The sequence below is a fragment of the Panicum hallii genome, chromosome 9 (assembly GCF_002211085.1).
Source record: "Panicum hallii strain FIL2 chromosome 9, PHallii_v3.1, whole genome shotgun sequence".
NCBI lineage: Eukaryota > Viridiplantae > Streptophyta > Magnoliopsida > Poales > Poaceae > Panicum > Panicum hallii.
Window position 1 is genome coordinate 11906551 of NC_038050.1, and position 25029 is coordinate 11931579.

Genomic DNA, 25029 nt, shown 5'->3' on the forward strand with positions numbered 1-25029 from the left:
CAGCTTTTACATTTTATTTGGGTTCTGTCTGAGGGCAAGAGAAGTATATAGTACGTGCGAAACATGTTTGCATTTAAAAGATAAGACTTCTGAAGACTTGAAGGATAGGTATAGAAAAGAATCGAGGTTGTATCTTCTTTGCTGTGTGTTTGAATTTATGAAATGTTAGGGCACAGAATATAAAACATGTTTGCAATGGAAACAGAAAGCTTTTATAGAGTCGAAGGATAAAACAAAAGTGGAAGAATTCGGTGTGTATAAAGAATCATTTTATTCCTTCTGTCTGCCAATTCTTGCTGGTCCAGCTGGCTGCTTGTCACAAATATTTTTGGGTCATTTTCGTCCATGTGATTAACGAGAGGGGCGATACTGCTATAGCCGTATAGGTCATGGACGATGAAACCGTGAAATGGCTAAAAATACTTCTTTTAAAAAAGGAAAAGTCCGATTTACATCCTCGAACCATAAAAAAAAAAATCCAATTTTCAACTTTCAACCGGACAACGTAGGCCATCCGACCGTCGCAACCGTGCAAATTTGATCCGGATAAAATGATAGCTGCTTGCCATGAAATTAAATCCTCGACTGAAACGATGAACATAGTTGGCGGGTAAAATATCCTGAAATTCTTCTTGTGCTCTTGATAAAGTGACAGCTGCTTGCGATGAAATTAAACCCTGGGCTGAAACGATGGGAACAAGCAGCAAGCTACTAGCTATTTCATCAAAGTCATACCATGTGAAGAAGGTAATCCCTGATGTGAAGTTTGAGTACAGCAGCAATCTGAACAACTCTGACACGTCAAAGACCTACCTTGGTCGCAATAAACTGTGATGTACGTACGCACAGTAGTATTTTATATATAGGCCCAATCATAAACGTGGCACAAAATGATAATGAAATAGCACGCAGATCCGAAACATGTTTGCAACGAAAATTAAATAGAAGCTTCCATAGAGTCAAAGGATAAAAGAAAACTTGAACAAGATCATGTGAAAAAAAAACCATTTATATATTTTATATTAACAGCACTGCTTATTCCTTGTGTCCACCAATTCTAGTTAGTCAAGTCTTGCTAGCTCGTCATATAGTATTCATATACTTGCACTGGTCGTTTTGTCCATGTGATTTACTGGAGTAGGGCTACTGTGTGTATTAAACCTCGTACTATACATGGCGAAGGTACGATGCTGCCAATAAAAAAAAAAAACGGTCACCGTCCAATATGCTTGGACTGGGTTGTTATCAAGTAATGGCTTTGCTGCCACGTGCGAGCCAACGTGGATGCTTATCTGCGAACCATCGATCTGCCGGGCGTCGTCGTCGCCGTTGCCACGGGAGCACCATTCGTCTCGCAGCGCGACGCCGAGTGCGCTCTCCCCTGAATTACTGTTGCGGTCTCGGTTTTTAGCTTGGGGACGCAGGGGTAGTTTCCGGGGTGAATTGCTGTCGCAGTTCGTTGCGGAATCTTGAAAAGCCATGGAATTCTTGAGCAGTGCCAAGGATATCCGGTCCCAGCGCACCGCAAGAGTGTACTCTACTTTTTTTGCGGGATGGAGGCGATGATCCGCAAAAAGCTCGAAGGCATGGGCCGCCGGTGCGGTCTTGCTCCTGTCCTCTCGGTCGACGCCGATGGATGCAGCAGCGAGGCGATGGGGCCGCCATTGCCTCCGTCCAATCTTTCTGTAGCGCAGGAAAAAACAAGGCCAGCAAACAGGCATGCAGGGAAAACCCATCGCGCCGGGCAGCTGGCCGGTAAGGTTCTTCCCTTCCTTTCCATCCCATGCATGTGCCTGTGCTTGCGCAGCAACAGCTGCAGCCTGTGCCACTCGTAACTATTCGGCCCCTCCGTTCTAAATTGCAATTTTTTCGACAAATTTAGATACATAATTTTTATTACGCAACTATCCATCTACATAGCAAAAATTTATACATATAAATTTATCAGAACGATCTAAATTTAGAACGTAGAGTTAGAAGTTAGAACTCATTTCCTTATAAAAAAGAAAAAGAAGATGGAAAAGAAAGGTTCATCCACGAGAGTCTCGCACCAGATTGGCCTAACAACAGCAATACAACATTCACAGTGAATGTGGATGGATCATCATCGTGTCTCGCAATTCGCGCCGTTGGAAAAGCACGGCCGAATCCGGTGATAAAATGCATGACGCAGGAGATGATCGCGCTCCGATCCTCCTCCACGTCGGTTGACAACGGAGCAAGCAAGCTCCGGCCGCCGGCGGCGGCAGCATGCTAAGCACGGCGTACTTTTTTTTTAATCTGCTACTGTACTGTAATCTTCCGTCCTTGGACGCTGGACGCACCTTCAGATAAGCTCGCTCTCCGGATACGGCCAAGAGATCAGCGGGCGAAAAAAGGGATAAGAAAAGTTACCGATAATCTCTGTGGTCCCGCCCGGCGATCGATGGCGATGACGATACGATAGCACGGACGATGGACCTGCGGCGCACCGGGGCTCCGGCGGCCGGCGGCTGTGCCGCGCGCGGTCGTCTCCGGAGTTGGTGGGTGAGCCCCGTGCGTGCATGCACCGGCCGGCGGTGGCCGTCGCGACTCGCGAGTGGATGGTTGGACAGGACGGGTCCGCTCCGGATTCCACTCCACCCTGACCCATTCCCAACAGGGAGGAGGGTCCACGAGAGCACGGGGCTTTCGCGCCATGCCTGGAAGGCGACGCGCCTCGCTCTGGGTGCCGAGACGGGACGGGCAGAGCTCCAAGGACCCAGGGGACAGGGGCCAGGGCGCTCCGCGCGCGCGCGTCCGCATCGTCACGTCACCGCGCCCCGCACCGTCCGCTCGCCCCAGCCGAAACTGCTCGCCGGCTCCCCCGTTTCTCACCGTCACCCACCTCGTCAGGGATGCGTGTCCCTGAAAGGAACCGGAGGCCGCCGTGGCGGATCGGAACGCCACGCACCAACCAACCCCCGTGCCAAGCATCTTCACGTAGGTGGAGTTTCAGGAACGTTCATGCGCTCCAAAACAGACCTCGGAGCTCGTCTGGAGACTGTCACGTCAGGGTTGAGTATTCGAGTAATCACAGGTCCAGAAAATCTCCGGGCAAGCGTGAGGCTCCGTGGACGACGGAATCCAAATTCAAATCGCACACGGGGAGCCAGCCACTGTTTGACTCTCCGTTCCCCCCTTTTTTTTTCTTTCCTTGTCATGTACCGGGCTCTCACAAAAGTCAGACTAGCTCGAACTGGGATCAGGCTCGACGATTGGCTACGACTCACACGGCCTCCCGATGATAAGGTTCGATAGAGGTCTCATTTCATCCACCCCAAGCTTCGCGCAAGCCCGTGCTTACATGGCCTACAAGAGAGAGCAAAAGGCAAACTTTTCTCGAGCTGCTGCGCGTGCTTGTGTGGCTGGGGCACACGTGAGCGCCAGTCCACCTTTGCCAATCGCCCATGCGTGCCGCGGCATCTGCGGAAGCCGAGGCCGTGCACGGCTTGGCCTTGTTCATCCACGCTAAAAGCTCAGCTTCCTTCGTCACACGCTTGTCAACAACTGATCCATATCATCGCCTGATTCGCCTTTGCAGTAAGACACGCTGCACGAAACAAAAATGGCCAGTCCGGAGGCCGTTGCGGCACCCTACTTCGGGTTGGCTTCCGGCTGCCGCCCTCTGGCCCTCTCGGCTCTCGCTGCCGCCGGATTCAGAAAGGGATAGCGGCCAGATTCATCCGAGCAAGGTTCCCGGGGGGGAGCTGGTGGCGCGTGTCGTCGTGCCATCGGCCATCGAGGAATCTCCGAGCGTAGGCACGGGTGGCAGTTTCCTGGTCTGCCAGCCCAAGTACGGCACCAGTAGCGCGGTAACTCAAATTTGACTCTTGTGCCGGCGCGAACGGGGTGTTGGTTGTTGGTTCCGGTTCACTGAACGTGCCCGGATTCCCGGGTTTCACTTTCACCACGGGGGCAAAAAGGGTGTTGGATCCATCAGCTATGCACGGCACGGATCTCGCCCGTGAGAGCGTGCGCAAGAGGTCATGGAGTTGAGGGTGATGGCTGGAGAGCACTTGCACATACTGGCATGTCCTCCTGGGAATGGCGACGGTAGGTGCCAGCCTGCTGGGCATTGGCGAGTCATCGGAATCTCCAGAGATATTAGGAGCAATAGTGGAGTAGTACTGCTGAAAATAGTGACGATATCTCCTCTACCAGATTCAGAACCTGCCTAATAGTAATAGCACGAGAAGGTGCTGCCGGGCATTGGTGAGTGAATCTCTGGTCGAAATCTCCAAAAAGATATTTGAGAGTAACAGGGAGTAGTGAAATTAAGAGTACAGATGTACCCCTATCAAATTCGTAAATAAATGTACAATTGTAAAGCTAGAATGTCTGCAAATTTTTTCGACGACAACAACCTATAATTTGGAACGCGGAGAGTGGCAATTTATGGTCAAAGATACCACGTCAGTAAAAAGAAAAACTGTTTTACTATTAGCAACTCCATCCTGCAAAACTGGAGTAAATTCCATCCAAAGCAAAACGTCCAGGCTCTACACTTGGCGCGAGGATACCGTGCTGCGGTTTCTCAATCTCCAGCCTTCTGCCCTGGCCGTAGAACGGGTCCCGGTTCACGCCCCTCCATCCACCGCCGGTTCCTGCCGCGTGCGGTTCCGATCCGTCCACGTCATCGCGCCGCGTCGCCCCGTCTCGCGGCCGCAGAAGATCCCGGCCTCGCCTATAAATTGGCCACCATCTCCTGTTCCCTCCCCCCGCGCCGCTCTCTAACCGAGTCCTGAGCCCGATCTCCTGCTCCTCCCCTGCAACGCCCGCACCCGTCCCGATGGCCCAGGCCATGGCCGCCGCCTCCGAGCTGGTTACCCCCCTGAAGCGCCCGTTCGGGAGCGACGGGCTCGGCGACGGCAACATCAGCAGCAGCAGCATCAACGGCAGCGTCGCGCTCGGCGCCGACGACGAGAAGCCCAAGGCGCGGCGCCGGGAGGCGGACCCGGCGGCGGCGCTGGCCGCGGCGCGGCACGAGTTCGGCGAGCACGGCGGCGTGAACATGTCCATCGAGGCGTCGGCGACGTTCACGGTGATGGAGCCGGACACGATGCGCCGGCTGTTCGCGGGGGAGCTGGGCCCCGACCGCGGCGACATGTACATCTACAGCCGGCACTTCAACCCGACGGTGCTGGCGCTGGGGCGGCAGATGGCGGCGCTGGAGGGCACCGAGGCCGCCTACTGCACGGCGTCGGGGATGTCCGCCATCTCCGCCGTGCTGATGCAGCTGGTGGGCGCGGGGGGCCACGTGGTGGCGTCGCGGTGCCTGTACGGCGGCACCCACGCGCTGCTGTCCCGGTTCCTGCCGCGGGCGTCCGGGTTGCGCGCCACGTTCGTGGACGCGGACGACGAGGCCGCCGTGCGCGCGGCCGTGGTGCCCGGGGAGACCCGGGTGGTGTACGTGGAGACGATGTCGAACCCGACGCTGGCCGTCGCGGACATCCCGATGCTGGCGCGGGTGGCGCACGAGGCGGGGGCCAAGCTGGTGGTGGACAACACCTTCACCCCCGTGGTGGTCTCCCCCGCGCGCCTCGGCGCCGACGTCGTCGTCCACAGCGTGTCCAAGTTCATCAGCGGCGGCGCCGACATCATCGCCGGTAAGGGCACGCGTCCTCCTCTCCGATCCTTCCCCGCATCAGCTAGCTCGCGAGGGCGTGCATGCGACGACGAGGAGCGCGCCGAACAGTCTGTGGCTGGAATTTACCAGGCCGCGGAATGGGCGTTCCACGACGCGCTGCATTAGCGGGGCGCATGCACGCTTAGCGTAAAAAATAAATTGAAGCCTATCTTAAGCGTCGTTACGTGCTGCGAGGAGATGCGTAGGCGGCGGTCTCGTTTGTCCTGTACGGCCGGCTGCGCGAGTGCGTCACGTTCCAGTGAAGCTGGAGCTGAAAAGCTTGGCCGTCACATGGAATCCCCGGAGCCGTGGGGTTCCGCACAGGAAAAAGGTGAAAACAAATTACCGGCCTAGTATGCTACGGTAGATTACCAGATTGGAGTAGCCACTAGAAAGTGGCAGAGGCCGTCAGTGATCACGACATGACTCTTTCTTATCAACATCACCACCACGCCGCATCTACCCCCAGCAGCCGTGGGATAATTATACTCAAAGACACACATACACTGGTACACACACGTGCGCTTTTTTAAGTTGTTTAGTTTGAAATTCCCTGTCAGGAATTGGTCTGCACCCCTCTAGCGAAAAAAAAAACTTCCGCACTAGTTTCATGTAATGAAACGAGTCTTTTTTCTCTAACGCAAAGGGCATTTGGGTGTAGTGTAGGAACAAGTGTCTAGTTTTACCTGGGAGGATTCACCCTTCGGCTTTAACCGAACAAACTCACTCACATCCACGTCACTACTCTTCTCCTCCTCCTCCTCCTCCTCGCCCGGCCATGGCGCACCACCCATGTGCAGGGGCGGAGCTAGGGGGTGGTTCGGGTGGGCCATGGACCACCTTGAGAATCCAGTCCAAGGCACATTACCCCCTTGTTTAGCAATCTAGATCGATCCATTCCGAAAAAAGAAGACATCGTGTCTGTCGCCTTCTTTCACTGAGGTATTGTTGTGCGTTCAGTTTTTCCCTCGAGACAACCGTGCGGCACTGACTGAAATCAGAGCACGGAACGTTAGGCCGTTGAGCAAGAACAGCGCTGCAGCAGCTAGCATCGGCAAATACTTTGGTACTAGGCAGCAAGGCCTTGCTGGCGGCAAGCACAACACCACGGCAGGGACTACCGGAGTCCGGAGATCTGCGAGCCACGACGCCATTGCATGTATGCACGCTTGTACATTATGGTTGTGTCGATTGCAAGCAAATTTCAAAAATGTTTATTTTAGGATGTTGGTTTCGATAAGTTCTTATTTATATATTATATATTGTTATTAAAAATTCATATTAAGTTGCATTGGACCACCCTAGACTGAAATCGCAGCTACGCCACTGCCCACGTGGCGACGATGCAGGCCGAGGCCCTCCAAACAAACGACAAGCCGGTGAGTCATGCAGCCGCAGTGGCCTCGCCCTAGCTAGCCGGGTACGTGACGTGGTGACCCCATCCCCTTCTAGGCATCTAGCTAGCCATACATGGCCGTCCGTCCAGGCCTGTCACTCTGGCGCGCTCCATGTGTTGCACATCAGGCCCGGGCCGGGCCGCCTCCATCCTGCGCCGTTCGCAGCGACCTCGTGCTTGGTTCGCGCGCGGCGGCCCCGCGTCATCCGGCTAATCATTGTGCCTGCCGCGCCGTGTCCTCTTCCAACCTTTTTTCCCTTCGTTTTTCTCCCATCTTCTAAGTAGTAGTCTGTGCGGTAGCGATCGCGAGCGCTGCATGCTGGTGTCACCAGTGATGCACGGCCTTTTGGCTTTGTTTCGTACCACGAACCCCACCTCCATTTCGCCGTGCACCGCGTGGCCTTGTCCCGACTCCGTGCAGGCGGGCTAGCGGCCAAGGGCCGTCCATGCTCTCCTGTCGTTTGGGCATACGTCTACGTGCGGCGCACGAGGGAGACGGCCAAGACGCGCGTGTGATGCACCACGTGAAACGAACCTGAATCTGATGGCACGTATCTCTGTGCACGCATGCAGGCGCGATCTGCGGGCCGGCGAGCCTGGTGAACGAGATGATGGACCTGCAGGAGGGGGCGCTGATGCTGCTGGGCCCGACGATGAACGCCAAGGTGGCCTTCGAGCTGTCGGAGCGCCTGCCGCACCTGCCGCTGCGGATGCAGGAGCACTCGCGCCGGGCGCTGGCGTTCGCGTCCCGGATGCAGCGCCTGGGCCTGCGCGTGCTCTACCCGGGCCTCCCCGACCACCCGCACCACGCGCGCCTGGCCGCCGCGGCCAATCCCGGGTACGGCTCCGGCGGGATGCTCTGCGTCGACATGGGCACCGAGGACCGCGCCAACCGCCTCATGCACCACCTCCAGAACACCACCCAATTCGGGCTCATGGCCGTCAGCCTGGGCTACTACGAGACGCTCATGTCCTGCTCGGGGAGCAGCACCAGCAGCGAGATACCGCCCGAGGACCGCGCGCGCGCGGGCATCTCGCCGGGGCTCGTCCGCATGTCCGTCGGCTACAACGGCACGCTCGAGCAGCGGTGGGCGCAGTTCGAGCGCGCGCTCGCGCTCATGCAGCCGCCGCTGCCATCGCCGACGGCGGCGGCGGCGGCGGCGACGGCGCTGCTGCACCACAAGGCCGCCGCCGACCGCGACGTCCCCGACGCCGGCAACAGCAACCACCGCAAGCACTGACCGATGTCCGACTCCAAATGTGTGCTGGCAGGGTGATATGTGCGTGTTTCTGGTGTATATTATACTATTATTACTACCATTTAAGTAAGTAAGGGTAAGGTTAAGCACCGTCTGACCCCTCTGGTTCAGATGGATAAGCCAGCGAGTGTAAGCCGCTTCATCTCTGGGGATCCTGAAAACGGACCTGAATAAGTGTAATCAGTGTGCTACTTAATCTGAACTTGTTGCAGGAAGATACATGCAGCTCCTTGGCCACTGCTTGCTATGCTAGCAAGATTTCATAGTTCAGCGGTGAAAGCGTCTCGCTACTCTTCATCTGAACATTGTTCTGTGATGTTTGGTACTGAGATTCATATCCCTGTACATGATCAGGCAGTCTGAAAGACGTTCTGGATCATTTTCTTCGGAGCCGCCATCGCCGCGGACTCGAGCTCTTCGATCTCAGCAGGGCTCAGCCTCCAGCCTAGCGCGCCCAGGTTCTCCTCCACGTGCCTGACCGTTTTCACGCCTGGGATCGGAATCGCGCCTTTGCAGATGCACCAGTTTATGGCCACCTGCGTTGAGAAACTTCGTCAGAAGTTCAGATGAACACACATTTACACAAACTCAATCACAAGAAACACATCACGAACAGATGCCATATTAGTTGTGGCATGCCCATACAACTGCGGTTCCGAGTTCAGGGTTCAGACATGCCACCCCGTCTTTTGCTCAATTCATGCTTGCACTGTGTGCATGAAAAAGTACCTGAGACATGGTTTTCCCCTTCTTTTCTGCAATCCTTCTCAGACAGGACAGCAAAGACTCCAAGCCAGGAAGAATTTGCCGGAACAACACAGACCTGCAGTGCAGAGAACGGAAGATCAGACCCTGAAAACATGCACTTGTCACCTGTCAAAACAAGAGTTCAGAAACAAAAAAAGGCTCCCAATCCCATCACCTTGGTCCTTTTGGAAGGTTAGAAGAATCATACTTTCCAGTCAACATCCCTAATCCAAGCGGACTGTACGCGATGACACGAATGCCCAATGAGTCACACACGGTTTTCAGTTCCATCTGTTCGTCACCCATGCTCAGTAGCGAGAACTGAACCTGCACGGCTTATTACTTTCAGATAATGCAATAATGAATATAAAGTTCGACAAGACATAGAGCTAACAATTTTTCTGCAGGCTAGCTACCTGAGCTGAGCTCAAGGGAACACCTTTAGAAGCTAGATAGCTGTAAATCTTCAGAAGCTGCTTTGGCCCGTAATTGCTGACACCGACGGCACGAACGAGACCCTGAGAATCAAAAACTTTCAGTCAGACTATGTACCTAACTGACCAAATAATATGATTGGTATTTGCCATTGATTATACTAAGTGGAATCCAGTAACTTGAAATAATGACATGACATGATATATGATGTGTATGTTTCCAAGTGCAGTGACCTTGTCATACATTTCAACTAGACCATCCCAGAGAGCACGCTCCTGCAAAGGTGCATAGTTAGCAGTGGACCAATGCAGTTGTCCTATTCCGAGCCGATCCAGTTGCAACCTTTCCAAAGATGATCTGAAAATAGACACTTCGTGGGTAACTCTCAGACTAATGGCCATGTTATGCTCAATGTTTGCTTAATGATTTTTGAGCTAAAGCTTTTGTGCTAATGTTCTACAAATTAAGATGTTCTGAAGAAAAACTGTACTGAGCAAGTGAAATGTGGCTGATGTACATTAAGCAAACAAATTGGGAGAATACTTGCAGGCGCCGACAAACTGGCCCGATGTAAGTCGCCAAGGATATGCAGCAAACTTCGTTGCAATGACCACATCATCCGGAGATTTAATCGGCCCTGCGACAGCAGAAGGGAACAACATTAGATAAAACCACTGTAACTGAAAATCTGACAGAAATAGCATCAGTTCATGGATTCCTGAAACCATTTTGAGTCCTTGTGTTATTCTAACCTTCAAACTCACGTATAAATCTACCGAGTAGCCGTTCGCTCTGTCCATTCAGCTTTCCAGTTCCGTAAGAGTCAGCAGTGTCAAAAAGGTTTATGCCATTCCTCAGAGCCAGATTGAAGCACTCCCGAAGTTCACTGTCCATGCTTTCTTGATAGCCCCAAAGAAGCTGGTTTCCCCAGGCCCACGTTCCAAAGCCCATGGGGGAAACAGAAAGGGGACCGACTTTCACCTATATTTGTGCGCAACAGTGTTACCATCAGGATATTCCGTTGACGAAAGAATGGGAATTTATTGAATTAACAGCAAACACTTTGAACTATGCAGATACTGTAGTGTGTCCTGGTTCAGACTTCAGACAGAAATGTGACCTTTTTTTTGGCTCAGTAGAGGTGATTCAAGTTATTTAGAAGCCTGAATCTATCAGATATGGAACTTAAATGTTTCCCATGTCCATAAGAAACTATACAAGATCAAACTTGAAACATTCCCTAGCTCAGGTCAATATCCTCAGCTTACTTTGCCAAATGCAACATATTTTGAAGAGGTGATCTGATGCAGAGAGTCGAAATCATGTCTTTAACTAAATCCTATAACTCAGAGAAGCTTTTGTAATGAGATGTGATGCGAGAGCGGAAATCATGTCTTTCCGGTTACAAATCGTGCATAAAAGCTACTAGGTTGTGTCAGTATCTGTTTAGCGTGGTGGAGCAGTGGATTTCTGCTAATCCCTCTGTTGTGATGTCCTCAATTTAGTTTTCTCTGTGATTTCCTGTGTTGGCCCAAATAAATTTTCATTAACTCTCTCAAAGAGGTCCAAAGGGCAGTCCTATACTCCAAACAGCATATTCAGAAAATATACAACTAGACCCTTAATACCCCTTACTAGACTCTTAAGACACTCTAAGACACCGATACAAGCATATTCCAGTGAATATGCTATAACACGACACAAAGACTTAAAGAGAAAAGTGGTGCTTTAACATGGGCACCAGCCTTCTTCTATCAATTCTCCCCCTAAGTCTTGTGGAGTCTTCTAAGCGATCTTGATCATCCTAATCTTGAACCGCAACTCCTGAAACTTGACTCTCCCATGGGATTTGGTGAGAAAATCAGCGAGCTGGTCCTGCGTGTTGATGTAGTTGGCCTTGACACTCCAATCCTCCAAGCAGCCCCTTGTGAAGTGATACTTCACCCTGATGTGATTGCTGTGCTCATGGAAGACGGGGTTTTTTGCCGGATTTGCTATCCACCCGGTGCTCCACTACTTCGGCATCTATACCAAGGAGATCACCAAGCAGTCGAGCCAGCCAGATCGCCTGCATCGAAGTGGAAGTAGCGGCGATGTACTCTGCCTCACATCTAGACAAAGCCACCACCTGTTGCTTGACCGACTGCTAGCTGACGAGACACTTGCCGAGGAAGAACATCGCCCGCTCGTGCTCTTGCTCGTGTCGATGTCGCCAGCGTGGTCGCTGTCACTACAGCCGATGAAGTGTGCCGCATCGGGACACCTCGGGTAGTGCAGGCCGTAGTCGAGGGTGCCTGCGATGTAGCAGATGATCCTCTTGACGGCTTGTAAATGCTCCGCCGTCGATCGCTACATGAACCGACTGACGTAGCCGATGGCGAATGCTAAGTCTGGCCACGTGTGGGTGAGGTAGCGAAGGCTCCCCTCAAGGCGCCGGTACTCCTTGGTGTCGACCTCCTCCGCGGTGCTGTCGTGGCTCAGCTTTAGCCTCTCCTCCATCGGAGTGAGAGAGGGGTTGCAATCAGTGAGCCCATCTAGCTCAACGATGCGCTTGGCGTAGGCAGTCTGTCGGAGACTGGTGCCGGAGTCGTCCTGGTGCACCTCGATCCCCAAGTAGAAGAGGGGCCCCAGGTCGCTCATCTGGAAGGCGGCCTTCATCTCCTCCTCGAATGCCTCCACCTCATCGTTCTTGGCGCCGGTGATCACCAAGTCATCGATGTAGACGGCCACCAGCAGGGCATTGCAGCCCTTGCCCCGCCGATAGATGGCCGCTTCGTGCGGGCTTTGCACGAACCCCATGGCCTGAGGGTCGCGTCCAGCTTGGTGTTCCATGCCCGCGGTGCCTGTCACAAGCCGTAGAGGGCCTTACGCAGGCGAAGTACCTTGCCCTCCATGCCGGGGATGACGAATCCCCGCGGTTGGTGGACGTAGACCTCCTCCTTCAAGTCGCCGTTGAGAAAGGCAGACTTGACATCCATGTGGTGGACGCGCCAGCCCTCCTGGGCTGCTAGTGCGAGGAGGAGACGCATGGACTCCATCCATGCGACAGGTGTGAAGGCATCGTCAAAGTCGACTCCCTCCTACTGCACGAACCCGCGTGCAACCGGTCAGGCCTTATGCTTGACGATCGCACCGGCTTCATCTTTCTTCAGCTTGAACACCCACTTGAGGGTGATCACGCGGTGGCAAGCGGGGAGATCAACCAGCTCCCAGGTCTGGTTCCTCTCGACGGCGTCCACCTCCAGCTGCATCGCGGCGCGCCAGGCTGCGTGTCCCTCCGCCTCCGCAAAAGAACGCAGCTCTGAAAGTGCATCTAGGCTCCTAATTGATTTTGGTGATTCTTGACAATCACAATTTGGGATATGATGCTTTGATGAAGTTGTGTGCAGGAATAAAATGAAAGAATTGAGAAGAAGATAAAAAAAAGATCCCCAATTCAAATATGTATGGTGGTGGAGTTCACTGATGATTTAATTCAGATCTTCATTTTGAATTTGAGTATAGGACCACCGTAGTATAAAGGGGGATGTTGTCGATTGATCCAGATTGTCAAAGTGCTTCCGTTTGAGATGAAATTCTTTCTTGAGAAAATCTACCTTCAAAATTCATCTGGGTCGGATGATCCAGCCCTAGGCCGGATGATCCGGCCTGCCAGCAAATTTTTCTCTGCCCCAGGCCGGATGATCCGATCTTCCTGGCTGTTCCCCTCTGTGCTGGGTCGGATGATCCGACCCTAGGCCTGATGATCCGGCCATGGGAGTTGTGTAGTGTATTTTGACCTATTCTGTTGCTTGCTCGGATGATCCGGACTAACACCGGATGATCCGGTACCCCTCAGAAATACACATAATGGTCACTTGAGGTGGGTGGGGTATTTATACCCTTTCACCTCCCTCATTCATTGCTGCTGCTTCCCACGACTTAACACACCTTCACAGCATTCATTTCAACCCTCCCCTCCATCCAAGAGCTTGATTCTTGCAAGGATTCACCTAGGGATTGAGAGGGAGTGAAATTTAGGGTGTGGGAAGAGAGCACTTCGTGGGCTTTCACTTGTTCATCTCAAGAAGCACTTGAAGCATCCTTTGATTCGTCGATTTGCGTTTGTTACTCTTGGAGCCCAGCTCCTAGACGGTTAGAGGCGCCGGTAAGCTTCCATTCCTTTGTGGTTTGAGCTCCCGGAAGTTTGTATTACCCCTCTCTTTGTGAGATAAATAGTAAGTAACTCAATCCTCCATTGTGGTTGATTGTGGGAGACTTGGGGCTAGTGACAGCCCGGCTCTTTGTGAGCATCTCAACGGAGACGTAACTCCTTTATGGAGTAAATTTCGGATTAAATCTTGTGTCTCCATTTACTTATTGTTGTTCATATCGTTCTTGAACTTGTTTCGACCCGATCTACTAGATAAGTGTAGATCTCGTATATTGGATTCCTGCATAGGCTTTGCAATACCTTTTACCAACTTTGTATTCAAAGTGAATCGTCAAAAGTTAAGTATATTTTGAATTTAGTTGTTGGTTATTTTCTCTCAGCTGGAAGATCCGACCTTAGGCCGGATCATCCGCCGCCCGGAAGATCCGACCCTTGGCCGGATCATCCGGAACCCGAAAGATCCGACCTTGAGCCAGATCATCCGGCCGCTGACGTTTTTTCTGCCAAGATTTTCAGGAAAAATTTGAACAAGGCCTATTCACCCCCCCTCTAGGCCTAGTGTTGGTCCTTTCAAGCTCGCCGTCATTGTGCGCCATGTGCAACTCCACCTCCAAGGCGTACCGTACAAGTCCAGGCACCGGCTGCTCGCCGAGGATGTCCTCCACGGAGCGGTACTGCAGAGGCTCGCCATTGTGGTACGCGTCAACGCGATCCTCATCGTTGGAGAGCGGCGTGAGGAAGTCCACCGAGCGATGCTCGTCGCATACCGAAGCTGGCGGTGTCGAGCCTGGAGAAGCGGGTGCCGGCGTAGGTGTATGGGGCGTCGGCGTAGACGTACGAGGCGTCGACGTAGGAGAACGGGGCGTGGCCGGCGGTGTCGGTGGAGGTGGGCTCGCCAGAGATGGTGGCGATCCCGAAGCTGGGATAGGCACGCTCGGTGAAGAAGAGCTGCCAGCTCCCCTAGCTCCCTCGAAGTAGACGTACTCGACGACGAAGTCACTGATTGTCGATGTCGAGCCGTCATCCACCACCTTGTCCCACGCCCAACCTCTCCCTCGTCAAACACAACATCGCGCGCGAAGCGCACATGATGTGTAACAGGGTCGAGGATGCGGTAGGCCTTAACACCATCCGCGTAGCCTATGAAGACCCCTGGAGTGCTCCAGTCGTCGAGCTTGCCGATGTGGCCAAGCTCCTTGACGAACGCGACGCAGCCGAAGATGCGGAGGTGGCTGACCTCCGGCGTGCGGTTGTGTCACACCTCGTATGTCGTCTTGCTGTTGAGTGCCTTGGTAGGCGAGCGGTTGAGCAGGTGAATGGCGGTCAGCACTGCCTCACCCCAGTAGATGGCCGGCATCCCCCTTTGCTTGAGGAGAGCACTAGCGGTGGCCACCACCATCTGGCTGCGGCGCTCGATGATGCCGTTCTGCTACAGAGTGTACGGTGCAAAGTAGTGGCGTTGGATGCCCTCGTCGGCGCAGTACGCCGCGAACTCAGCTGCCATGAAATCGCCGCCGTTGTCCGTGTGGAGCACACGAAGCTTGCGGCCACACTCCTTCTCCGCAGCGGATTGATGATGCTTGATGACGTCCGAAGCAGCTGCCTTGGTGTCGAGGAGGATCACCCACATGTAGCGGGAGACGTCATCGATAAGGAGGAGGAAGTAGCGCCGGCCTCCACGAGTAGCCAGTGTGATGGGGCCGGAGAGGTCACCGCTCACAAGCTCCAACTTCTCCTTGGCGTGGAAGCTCGCTTGATGCGGGAAGGGGAGGCGCCGCTAGGGATGAAAACCGTCGAAAACGATTGGCGAAAGGTTCCACCACTTTCACTTTCACATTTTTTTCATAAAAAATGAAAGCAATACGATATTTTCGGAAACAAAAATGATGTCGGTATTCCGATAATTTCGGAAACAAAAATAGACGGTCAAGAACACATCGATAACGATCGAAACCCATCAAATTTATATTTCAAAAATGATAAACATATCAAACAATAGAGCATAACACTAACTATATGAGTTGACACATCTCATATGCAAGTAGTGAAGATTCGATTAAGATATTAATCCAAGTATCGAACCAATCCATAGGGCTGGACATAATTAACCGATGACCGAAGACAAAATCCGAATTACCCGAGACCGAAACTAAGAAATTCGATCACTAATTTTATCTTGAGTTTCAAGTAACCGAAATGAATACAGTCAATTCGGTTCCAGACCTCGGGTAACCAAAATACCGGAGATAACCGGAATCTAGTCCAATAAAAAATTTGGCCCAACCCCAATACTCAACCCTAGGAATATAACAGCTGTGTTAGGTTCGTGATTCAACTACATTAACCACAGATCATCTACTGCGTGATGGAGTCGGAAGAAATCGAGTAGATCTAAAACTAGTCGAGTGCAAGAGAGATGGAGAAGGAGAAGGGGGCACGGGAGTTATACCTTCGTAGCCCTGAATCGCGGGTGTTGCAGAGGGGCCCGTCATCGTCGCGGACGGTGGTGATGCTAGGGGTAGTCGAGCTTCGGGTCGCAACCGAGGGAGCGGGATGAGGCGGCGATGTTGACGACGGACGTAGGTGGGTCTTTCCGCCGCTGCTGCGCTTCCTTGATCGGCTAGGGTTTAGACTGTCGGTAGGGTGGCGGCGGCGGCGAACCTCGTGTTCTGTGCCGCTGGCCCCCACCTCTCTTTTATAGCGCAGTGCGACGGGGGCCCACCAGCTTTGAACGAGCTGGAGCGCCCCCGATCAAGGTGCGGGTGAGAGGAGGCCCATCGGGCCTGTTGGGGTCCAAGGGTCTCTGGGAGATCAAACTAACAGTCTCCCTCTTGATCTCACCCTGTACCTTTTCTTTTCTTTCCATTTACTTTTTCTCATTTCATCATGGATTTATGCATAGAGCATGCCTCATCGTCACGGTCATCTGCCGATAGATTTAACAGCTACAATACACACCTCCGTTCTGAAATAGATTCTTTAACCTTTTGGGCCCCTGTAGTCCGAATATCACAGGCTATCCCTTAGCCCCATGCCGGCTACGTGTTCCTTGAACACGCTGGGTGGTAAGCCTTTTGTTAACGGATCCGCAAGCATCTTTACTGTGCTTATATACTCGAGATTTATAATCTGATCTCAGACTTTATCTTTCAGAATATAATACTTTATGTCAATGTGTTTGGCAGCACCACTTGTCTTATTATTGTGTGCATACATTACTGCGGGCTCATTATCGCAGTACAACTTTAATGGTCTAGATATGTTATCGACCATTTTCAGACCAGGTATAAACTTCTTAAGCCAGTTCACCTGCCCCGTAGCCTCATAACACGCAACAAACTCGGCATACAGTGTGGACGATGTAGTGACGGTTTGTTTACAACTTTTCCACGATATTGCTCCCCCGGCAAGGGTGAACACATATCCAGACGTGGATTTTCTGTCATCCCCTGCATAATCGGAGTCTGAGTATCCTACGATACCCAGAGATTCTATTTTTCTGTATGTTAACATGTGGCCTTTTGTTGTTTGCAAATATCGCAGAACTTTCTTTACTAACTTCCAGTGTTCTGGTCCTGGATTACTCTGGAATCTGCCAAGCAACCCGGTAACATAAGCTATATCAAGGCGTGTGCACACTTGTGCATACTGTCTATATCAGGGCGTGTGCACACTTGTGCATACTGTAAGCTTCCCACATCTGAAGCATATGGTACCGTCTTCATCTGATCAATTTCATATTGATTCTTGGGACATTGAAATTTTTCATATCCGTCGCCCTTAACTATAGGTGCAGGTGAGGCACCGCATTTATGCATATTGAATTTCTTTAGAACTTTTTCTATGTATGTCTTTTGGGACAGCCCTAATACCCCTTTCATTCTGTCTCAATGAATCTTGATTCCTAAAATGAATCTTGCTTCACCAAGATCTTTCATCTCAAAATGTGAGGATAAAAACCTTTTCGTTTCTAGTAACAGACTGACATCACTACTTGCTAGTAGGATATCATCCACATACAGGATTAGAAAGATATACTTTCCATTCTTGAACTTTGCGTAAACGCAATTGTACTCAATATTTTCTTTGAACCCGAACTCTTTTGTTGTTTTATCAAACTTCAATTACCACTGTCTTGAAGCTTGCTTTAGCCCATAAATTGATTTCTTTAGACGGTATCCTAATTTTTTTTACCTTCCATGACAAAACCTTTCGGCTGTGCCATATAGACGGTTTCATCCAGATCCCCATTTAGGAATGCTATCTTCACATCCATCTGATGCAATTCTAGATCATAATGAGCCACAAGGGCCATTATAATTCTGAAAGAATCTTTACATGAAACTGGAGAAAAAGTCTTATTGTAATCAATTCCTTCTCTTTGTGTGTATCCTTTTGCCAAGAGTCATGCTTTAAATTTATCTATATTCCCTTGGGAGTCATATTTGGTTTTGTAAACCCATTTGCAGCCTACTGTCTTGGCTCCTTTAGGAATTTCCTCTAAGTTCCAAACTTCGTTGGTACTCATCGATTTGATTTCATCTTTCATGGCATCAAACCATTTCGACGAGTGTTCACTTCTCATGGCTTCTTCAAATGAAGTGGGATCATCCTCCATTTGAACTTCTTCGCTATTATAGACTTCATAGTCGTCAGGAATAGCGGACTTCCTTGTTCTTTGGGGTCTCTCATAGGCCTGAGCCTGCGGTGCCTCATCTGTTTGGGACTGCTGTTGCTCCCCTCCTTGTGTGGCAACAGGTTCTTCAGGATTCTGATTGACAGGTTCCATATCCTCATTCATTGTTACCACAGGAGGAGCCACTGCAGGTGTTGGCATCGCAGTGACTTGCACTGGCGGTGCAGTTATGGCGGGCAGCGAGAAAAAATGTTCTTGAATCACAGAATTGGGTGTATATACCCGCTTCTCCTCAAGATCAATCTTCCTAACTGTTCCGCTCTCTCGGATCATTTGATCTTCAAGGAAGACTGCGTGTCTCGTTTCTACAAATTTTATGGATCTGGCCGGCGGTGTACCGAGCGGGCCACGGTGAGCCCCCTCGCCGGCGCGCGCGTCCACCGCAAGGTGAGCGCGCCGCCATCGAGCGGCATCACCGTGGTGCCCAGATCCAGCACGCGGCGAGCGGCACGGTGGCAGCTCGCGCGGCTTCTGTCCGTGCGAGGCCCATGGCCTCGCGAGGTCGGGTCGACGCGCCGGTGTCCCGAGCGCGTCGACGGTGGACGGCGCAAGAAGAGGTAAGTCCCCCCCTTTACCACCATCCCATTTTCTCTTTTAGCTAGGGTTAGGGTTTCTGTGGGTTTTGTTCTAGGGGTTTCTCTGGGTTCTTTTATGTGGGTTCTTCCAAACTCTAATCAACGCGAGTAGATTAGGCGTCTGATACCATTGTTAGGTTCGTGATTCGACTACATTAACCACGGATCGTCTACCACGTGATGGAGTCGGAAGAAATCGAGTAGATCTAAAACTAGTCGAGTGCGAAAGAGATGGAGAAGGAGAAGGGGGCACGGGAGTTATACCTTCATCGCCCTGCATCGCGGGTGTTGCAGAGGGGCCCGTCATCGTCGCGTGCGGCGGTGATGCTAGGGGTAGTCAAGCTTCGGGTCGCAACCGAGGGAGCGGGATGAGGCGGCGATGTTGACGACGGCCGTAGGTGGGTCTTCCCGCCACTGCTGCGCTTCCTCGATGGGCTAGGGTTTAGACTGTCGGTGGGGTGGCGGCGGCGGTGAACCTCGTGTTCTGTGCCGCTGGCATCCACCTCTCTTTTATAGCGCAGTGCGACGGAGGCCCACCAGCTATGAACGAGCTGGAGCGCCCCCGATCAGGGCGCGGGTGAGAGGAGGCCCATCGCGCCCGTTGGGGTCCGAGGGTCTCTGGGAGATCAAACTAACAAGCTGTACACCCTAAGGCCACAACCTCAGCCTCATCCACCCTGCACGCACCATTCCAGACTTGCAACCCCCGCTGCACCAGCCCAGCAGCTGGCCAGCTACGCCTCCTCCTCGCCTGACGCCTATGCATGCAGCAGGCCAGCGTGCCTACTGCCAGTGAACGGCCCACGGCGCCCGCATCCCCCCATCTGCAGCGGCCGGCGGCAGCTTCAGCGCAGCAGCAAGCCGGCGGGACGGTGGCACATCCTTGCTTGGTCTTGCTCCGGTTGAAGGCCCACAGCCCCACACAGATTGACGAGTCCAAGCTTGCTTTTGTTGAATCTTTTGTTAGCTTTTGTTCATGGAAAGCAGTAAATATAGATATTGCTGTTTCTTTTTGTTTATTTTCAATTTTGTTCGGTCTATTCGGTAGTACCAGTGGTAAAATACCGGCTGAATACGGTAGTTCTCAAAAACGGTCGGAAGAGGCTGAAATCGTTTTCGTTTTTGTCACCGGAAGAAAATACCGTTTTTGTTTCTGTATTTTTGGTAGCCGATTTCGTTTCCGTAAACCAAAATCTCGGTAAAATCTCGAAAACGATTCCCGGTAACCGAAAATTTCCGTTTTCGTTTTCATCCTTAGGCGCCGCTGCTTCACCGGCACGCACGTGTTGCACAACTGCACCACGTGGTTGATGTTCGGCATGCCCCGCACCATCCCCTTGGCACCGAGCTGCCTTAGGGCCCCAAAGTGCTGGTGCCACCGCCACACCTCGTCATCACATTGAGCTGCAAGGCAAATAGGTTGCACCACTCTGCGTGGAGTACGTAGAGGCGGTTGCTCCCCCTGCTCACCTTAGCGAGAAGACGGCGAGGAGTGTCCCAGATGCGTAGTAGTCCGTGCTCAATCTCCACACGCGACCCGTACTCATCCAGCTATCCCAAGCTGATGATCGAGTTCCGCAACGCTGGGATGTAGTAGACACTGGTGAGCAGCCGGTGCTTGCCGGTCTTCGTGACAAAGATGATGGATCCGGCACCCTCGATCTCCATGATGGAGGCGTCCCCAAACTTGACGGAGCCTCTCACGGTGGAGTTTAGGTTGGAGAAGTACTCGCGCCGCCCGGTCATTTGGTGGGTGGCACCAATGTCGAGGTACCATTCGTCGATCTTCTCGTCGCTCGCGCCCTTCCCGAGGAAGGCGTGAGCTCGCGGCTCGTCGAAGTGGATGAGCGCGGTGACAGCCGGCACGGGAGAGGAGCGCAGTTCGACACTCCCGTGCAGCAGGAACAGGGCCGGCTCGTTGTCGACCCGAGCCTCCACGACATGAGCGTGACCGCCACGCTTCGGCTGCCTGCAGTCCTTGGCCCAGTGGCCAGCATTGCCACAACCATTGCCACAATTGTGGAAGGTGTCGTTGCGGGTGGCCTTGCGCTCGTTGGAGTTGCCGCCATCAGCCCCTCCGCGCGGCCGGGGAGCCTTGCACGACTTGCGCTTGCGGACGCTCGTCGAGCTCGAGGCTGACACTCCCCCTTCTTCCGCTCACCCTGATGAGCACGCCACTGCTCCTCGGTGAGTAGAAGCTTGCCACCCTCGGTGGTCGGCTCGATGGGAGAAAGCTTGCGGTCGTCGATGGCCTTGAGACGGCCCGTCACCTCCTCGATCGTGAGATCGGAGAGGTCCAGCAGCGTCTACACTGCCAGGGCGACCTGAGTGTACTTGTCGGGGATGATGCGGAGGAGCTTCTTGACCGCCCGCTCCTTGTTGACTTCATCGTCGCCAAACTGCTTGAGATGCTGCATCAAGCTGGAAAGGCGGAGGGCGAAGTCATCGATGTCCTCACCCGACCGGAAGGCCCAAGCGATCCCACTCCTGCCGAAGCTTCTGGAGAGTGGACCGCCGTGCATAATCGCTACCGATACGTGCCTTGGCGATGGCCTCCCAAGCTTCCTTGATGGTGGGCTTGTTCGCAAGGACAGGCGCCATCTCCTGCAGGACGGCCGCGAGAAGGGCCTTAAGGGCACGCCGGTCCTCATGGTGGTCGACGTTACCATGCCTCACGGTGTCCCACATCTGCCGCAAATACAACTTGACCTTCATGATCGAGTTCCAGTCGGTGTAGTTCATCTTCGTGAGCACCGGCCACGGCGGCACCGAGGCCTTGAAGATTGTCTGAAAGACGGGAGGTTCTACCTGCCGCCTTGGGGGACCCCGTCGCTGCTCCAGGGAAGGGGAGGCACGCTGGCGACGCTCCAGCGGAGGGAAGGGACGTTGGCGCCGCTCCAGCATTGGGGAGATATGTCAATGCCTTTCTGCCCGCCGGAGGTCGGCCTCAACGTCGTCCTCCGACCCGAGGTCAACGTTGTCGGTGCCGGCGCCCAAGCCGAGGTCGTCGTCGCCAGCCTCCGCCTCGCGCAGCGCGGCCATGGCCACAGCCACGGCCTGCTGGGCCGCTTCGAACGGGCCCCGCGCTCCTGAGCGCGCTGGTCCACGCGTGCAACACACTACCGAGCTGTTGCGGCTACTGCAGCCGCCTGCTAAGCCTCCTCCTCCTCTGCCGCCCGAAGAGCAGCACGCCGCCGCTCAAACGCTGTCGCGAAAGCCGCCGCTGCCGCCTCCAGGGCCTTCCGCTCCGCCTGCTCCGCACGTTGCCGCCGCAGTCTCTAGCATCGCTGCATCCTCCTCGCACCGGTGCCTCGCGCTCGACAAGATGGAGCCGCCACCGGAGGTGTGGCTTGGTGCACGAGAAGCCATGAGCCGGAGTGGAAAAGCTCGCTGCAGAGGGATGTGAGTCGCTGCACCTCCTTACGCCCGTGCGCCGCTGGGGACGAAGCCGCTGCTCTTGGTCCGCTCGCTAGGCAAGCCGCCGCACGCCCGCATCCTGCGGTGCCCACACCACCGCACTGGTCCTCGTGCACCCACTCAGGCTGCCCGCGCGCAGCCGCCGCGGCGCTCTGCCTGCGCGCAGCCCCCTGGTCCGCACTACGCCGCCGCCTCCCTAGCCCGCCCACGCGCGGCCTCCTGGCCTGCGCCGCGCCAGGGTGGGGAAGGGGTTGCGCCGCCGGGTGAAGGTGCCGCCCGGAGTGAGAGCCCGCGCCTGGATCTCGGAGAGAAGGAGTGGCAGCTTGGATCGGGACGCAGGGGTGGCGCCGCCAGGCAGGTGGGAGGGAGAAAGAGGGGATTGGAGAGAGGTGAGGAAATCCTAAGCTCTAGATGCCAATTGTTGGTCCAAATGGATTTTCATTAACTCTCTCAAAGAAGTCCAAAGGAGAGTCTCCAACAAACAGCATATTCTAGGGAATATACTACGAGACCCTTAATACCCCCTTACTAGATTTTAAGCCATCTTGAGACACCGATACAAACATATTCACCGTAACATGATACAAACTTAAATAGAAAAGTGGTGCTTTAATTTGGGCACCTGTCTTCTTCTATCATCCTGATCTCGTTGTAGAAGACCCGTTTTCTCATAATGGAAATTGGAAGTCTCTGTGTAAGAAAAAAACCCAAAAAAGTCCTATAGGCTTTCCCCTCATCTAAGAGTTCAAAAGAGCTGACCGGCCATGAACTGGTAAGCTGGTAACAAAGGTGAACTTTTGGCATCTCATCTAGGTTCTTTCCAAAGACAATCATACACAACGCGGAACATTTGGGTGTCCGTGCATGAGTTCGATAAAGAGGAACTGCGGCATCAGGAAGAGTGTAAAAGAGTGTTGCTACCTATAATCTACTGACTGTTTCGATTAAAATAGTACATTCGCCATTTGATCCATGGCTGGATGCTAAAAGTAAAAGGTACGTACTATTGCTAACCTAACCAATCTCCACGAATACTGGCGTCTAGGGTCATCGGATCCTTGTCGCGGTTTGTGCTTTGGGAGGCAGGAAATCAAGGCTCAGTGAGGCCGTGCGCACTCAGACAGAACATCAAGTTTGCGCCGGTGTCCCATTCGCCTGCCGTGTTCATAATGGCGAGCCGTGCATTCAGCCTCACGTCATGTCAGTATGTCACTCGCATACCGAGTCGAGCGACGCAGAGTCTTACTGTCTTAGGCCTTGTTTAGATTGCAACAAAGTTGCAATAGTGATACTGTAGCGTTTTCGTTTGTATTTGACAAATTTTATCTAATCATGGACTAATTAGGCTCAAAAGATTCGTCTCGTGATGTATAATTAAACTGTGCAATTAGTTATTTTTTTACATACATTTACTGCTTCATGCATGTGTTCCAAAATTGATGTGATGGAAAGAGAGTGTAAAAACTTGGAATTTGGAGTGCATCTAAACGCGACCTTAGAGTAAAAGCTTCGAATCGTGCACTGCATTTTTCTTTTTTAAAAAAAAAAACTGCAACTGCATGCGGGTCCTAGACGCTAGGCTGCACTGGTACTAACGAGTATTCAATCCTGAGCACTACAGTTTCGATCGATCCCGGAGTCAAACACAGTGATAGCTTACACACACCTATTCGAGCGCTCAAACGTGATTAAGTTGCAAACATGATCGGTGGTATTGAGGCCTCGAGGGAGTTCTGGAACGGACCTTTTCCCACGGCCAGAAGAGGGGCCCGAGCCGCAGCGCCGCGCCAGGCGGCGCCGGCGCCGGCCGCCGGAGGCCGTGCCCGCGCGGCTGCCCGGCGAAGGGCATCGCCGGCGCTGCCGCCCCTGCGGCCGGCGGCAGAGCCATCGGTGGTGGAGCACGGTGGCCGCCGGGAGGGGGAGCAGCACAGGTTCAGAGCTTCAGACGCGCGCCCGCTCCCGTCCGTTCATCCGCGATAAAAATCCTTCCGGATCCTCTCTGGAGTTCTGCGCACGCGGTGCCAGGGCCCATTACGAAACCAAGTCCGGGCTGGTCGTTGCGGCCCAGGTCCGCCCACGAGCCAGCCCGGTTATACTTGGGGGCCCGAAAGATGCCGCGACGCCGAACGCGGCAGCGCAGGGGGACGCGTGCGCGCACACGTGGGCGCGCGGCGACCGGCGGGCGAGGAATCTCCGGCGGGAGCGGTGGTGCCCGGTGGGTGGAACGCACAGTGCCCTACGCTAGGCTGCTAGTACTCCCCTGCTGACTGGTTGGTGACGGTGGTAACTCCCAACTTTCACACACACACACACACAGAGGCAGCCAGAGGCAGGGCATTGATGATTGATCGGTCGAGCGATGGCGGACGCCGCAGGGGCCAGGCCGTGCTGCAGCGGCCCCGTGAGCCGTGGCCGTGGCGGGGGAGTTAATGGCCGCAGCGCTCGGGCTTGAAGGAGCCAGGCAGCCGCCCGCTCCCGGCGCGAGTCTCCAGGCCCGGCCCCCGTGAAAAAGTCTCCGGCAGCGGCAGGGGGCTAGCGACCTCCTCGTAGACGCGGTGCCCGGGCCGGGCAGGCTGCCTCGGTGTGCGAGGCCTCGCGTCGCCTTCCGTTGGCGCTGGGGTGGCTGGCACCGCCGCGCCCGCGCGCATCCGGACACGGGCGGGCGTCGGCGTCCGGAGCGCGCGCGAGCCCCGGGGCCCTTTCG

The 25029-nt window shown here is 53.7% G+C and overlaps 2 protein-coding genes across 3 annotated transcripts; one reads left to right on the forward strand and one right to left on the reverse strand.

Moving 5' to 3' along the window:
- The first annotated feature begins 4726 nt into the window (after positions 1-4726).
- On the forward strand, positions 4727-8517 carry LOC112874211 (methionine gamma-lyase). Its single transcript, XM_025937415.1, has 2 exons — positions 4727-5627; positions 7617-8517. Exons 1-2 carry the CDS (start codon positions 4811-4813, stop codon positions 8282-8284), a joined length of 1485 nt encoding a protein of 494 aa, XP_025793200.1. The 5' UTR covers positions 4727-4810; the 3' UTR covers positions 8285-8517.
- On the reverse strand, positions 8433-24265 carry LOC112874213 (pyridoxal reductase, chloroplastic). 2 transcript variants are annotated; one of them, XM_025937416.1, is made up of 8 exons: positions 24070-24265; positions 10237-10465; positions 10028-10121; positions 9718-9841; positions 9466-9567; positions 9225-9376; positions 9032-9125; positions 8433-8838 (listed from the first exon to the last, which is right to left on the reverse strand). In XM_025937416.1, exons 1-8 carry the CDS (start codon positions 24211-24213, stop codon positions 8653-8655), a joined length of 1125 nt encoding a protein of 374 aa, XP_025793201.1. In that variant the 5' UTR covers positions 24214-24265; the 3' UTR covers positions 8433-8652. The 2 variants fall into 2 exon arrangements, with proteins under 2 accessions (XP_025793201.1, XP_025793202.1); XM_025937417.1 differs by lacking the exon at positions 24070-24265 and adding an exon at positions 16087-16475.
- Positions 24266-25029: the final 764 nt, after the last annotated feature.

Coding starts and splice junctions, on each gene's coding strand:
- LOC112874211 (XM_025937415.1), top strand. CDS start 4,811: ATGGCCCAGGCCATGGCCGCCGCCTCCGAGCTGGTTACCCCCCTGAAG. Junction 5,628..7,616: donor CGGCGCCGACATCATCGCCG/GTAAGGGCACGC, acceptor GCACGCATGCAG/GCGCGATCTGCGGGCCGGCG.
- LOC112874213 (XM_025937416.1), bottom strand. CDS start 24,213: ATGGCTCTGCCGCCGGCCGCAGGGGCGGCAGCGCCGGCGATGCCCTTC. Junction 10,466..24,069: donor TCTTCTGGCCGTGGGAAAAG/GTCCGTTCCAGA, acceptor GCACAAATATAG/GTGAAAGTCGGTCCCCTTTC. Junction 9,377..9,465: donor TTCCCTTGAGCTCAGCTCAG/GTAGCTAGCCTG, acceptor TAAGCCGTGCAG/GTTCAGTTCTCGCTACTGAG.